Here is a 2181-nt window from a genome sequence, read left to right on the forward strand (position 1 = left end):
ACAGGTATAGGGAATGCAACCACAGGTATAGGGAATGCAACTACAGGTATAGGGAATGCAACAGCCTCTGGCCTCACACACATAATGCACATAAATAATAATAGACAAATTTCTAAAGTAAGATAAAACACTCACCCAAAACAAACAAACAAACAAAAACTAAACACCCACCTCACCAAGTGAAAATAAGGTAATATACTCTAAGACGTTTTGTATAGAGGTAGGGGGCACTCCTTGACACAGGGTTTCACTATGTAGCCCTGGCTGGCCTGGAAATAACTATGTAGACTAGGCAAGGCTCAAACTAACAAAGATCTACCTTCCTCTTCCTCATAGGTTCTCTGATTAAAGGCATGTACTACTATGCATGGCATCTCTGAGATTCTTTTTAAAAATATTTTTTTCTTTCAAATGTCTATACATTTACACAATGTTTTTTGATTTAGCCCTTCCTCTCTACATCCCTCCGATTCCTCCTGGGACCCACTACTTGTTCATTTCCTTGTTTTTATATCTTTCCAGGTGGCAGTTTCAGTGATTATTTTCTTCCAAGCTCTCTATGTGGAGATTGAATAATCTGCTTCATAATCATTTCTTTCTTAACCCTTTGCTCATTTGGAAGCTTCTTTTAGAATGCTCATGATATAGATGTCTTTTTAATCATTAAACTTCTAATGCCTCTGGAAAATCTCTTTTAAGGTTATGGGAAGGTGCTACCATACCCACTGTCTTAGTCAGGCTTTCTATTCCTGCACAAACATCATGACCAAGAAGCAAGTTGGGGAGGAAAGGGTTTATTCGGCTTACACTTCCATACTGCTGTTCATCACCAAGGAAGTCAGGACTGGAACTCAAGCAGGTCAGGAAGCAGGAGCTGATGCAGAAGCCATGGAGAGATGTTCTTTACTGGCTTGCCTCCCCTGGCTTGCTCAGCCTGCTCTCTTATAGAACCAAGACTACCAGCCCAGGGATGGTCCCACCCACAAGGGTCCTTTCCCCCTTGATCACTAATTGAGAAAATGCCTTACAGCTGGATCTCATGGAGGCATTTCCTCAACTGAAGCTCCTTTCTCTGTGATAACTCCAGCTCATGTCAAGTTGACACAAAACTAGCCAGGACACCCACCTTCTACATGGGTGCTGGGGTGAGCCATTTACTTAGCTTGCTTCCTGACATTTCTGAAATATGTCCTACTTTGTGAATTACTAATTAATCGTTCTAGAAAGATATTATTTGCTTGACATAGTAGTGGCCCTTGGTCCCATCATTTGAACTAAAAAGTTTGCTGGTCAGTTCTTCATCTTTCTTGGTGTCAACTATATTAAAGAAAAATTATAAAATCACCACCATGTAAATATAGAGTAAACTAAAAATTTGCTTTCTAAAAGAAGTGAAATTTTAGTGAGCTCTTATTTTTAATTATATGGTCATTTATTTTTAAGTCATACAAAGTAGTGCATTTTCTTTGACATTTTAATATAACATGCCATCATGCTCTAATGTTCTAATTCATCCTTCTTATAAACAATTTTGAGTGCCCACAATGAGCAGGAATTCTCTTAGGCAGATAAGACATGACTGGGCAATGTAAGTGACTTTTGAGAGGATCATAGCATGCATATGTGTGTGTTTGCTTCTTTTCAGAGAGTGGGCCATGGTGATGACAACCATGCAGATGCTGACAGATCACCTATATTTCTTCAGTTTATTGATTGTGTTTGGCAGATGACAAGACAGGTAAGAGATTCAAGTATATTTCTCATCTATTATAATCTTTGATTCAAATATATCTCACAGATGAAAATTAAATTTTCATTGCTGCTTCATTCAAAATGTGGGTATATGTGTTAAATATGCCCCCTTCTATTACTCAGTACTGTTTGATTCTCATTCACTCAAAGATGTGAACAGAAAATGAGAAACAGTTTTCTTCTGCCAGTGGTTTTGGTCAATCCTCTTATCTATAGTTAATTCTGCTTCTGCTTTCCACCTTTTGTCAGTCCCCGGCTGGGCTTACTCCAAGATTTGCTTCCACATTAGAACTGCTATATAAGTGACCCTAAAAATTCCACCAGAGAACTCCTAAGCATGATAAACAGCTTCAGTGAAGTAGCTGGATATAAAATTAACTCAAACAAATCAATGGCCTTTCTCTACACAAAGAATAAACAGGCTGAGAA

The 2181-nt window shown here is 38.4% G+C and overlaps 1 protein-coding gene across 8 annotated transcripts in view; it reads left to right on the forward strand.

The window, feature by feature from the left end:
* Nucleotides 1–2181, forward strand: part of Mtmr1 (myotubularin related protein 1) — a 59967-nt gene that overhangs the window by 41193 nt on the left and 16593 nt on the right. For all 8 annotated transcript variants that reach the window (XM_029473180.1, XM_029473182.1, XM_029473181.1 and 5 more), the window contains one exon: nt 1646–1738. In XM_029473180.1, coding sequence (XP_029329040.1) covers nt 1646–1738 — 93 coding nt within the window. The remainder of the gene's footprint in view (nt 1–1645; nt 1739–2181) is intronic.

The sequence above is a fragment of the Mus caroli genome, chromosome X (genome assembly GCF_900094665.2).
Source record: "Mus caroli chromosome X, CAROLI_EIJ_v1.1, whole genome shotgun sequence".
NCBI classification, from domain to species: domain Eukaryota; kingdom Metazoa; phylum Chordata; class Mammalia; order Rodentia; family Muridae; genus Mus; species Mus caroli.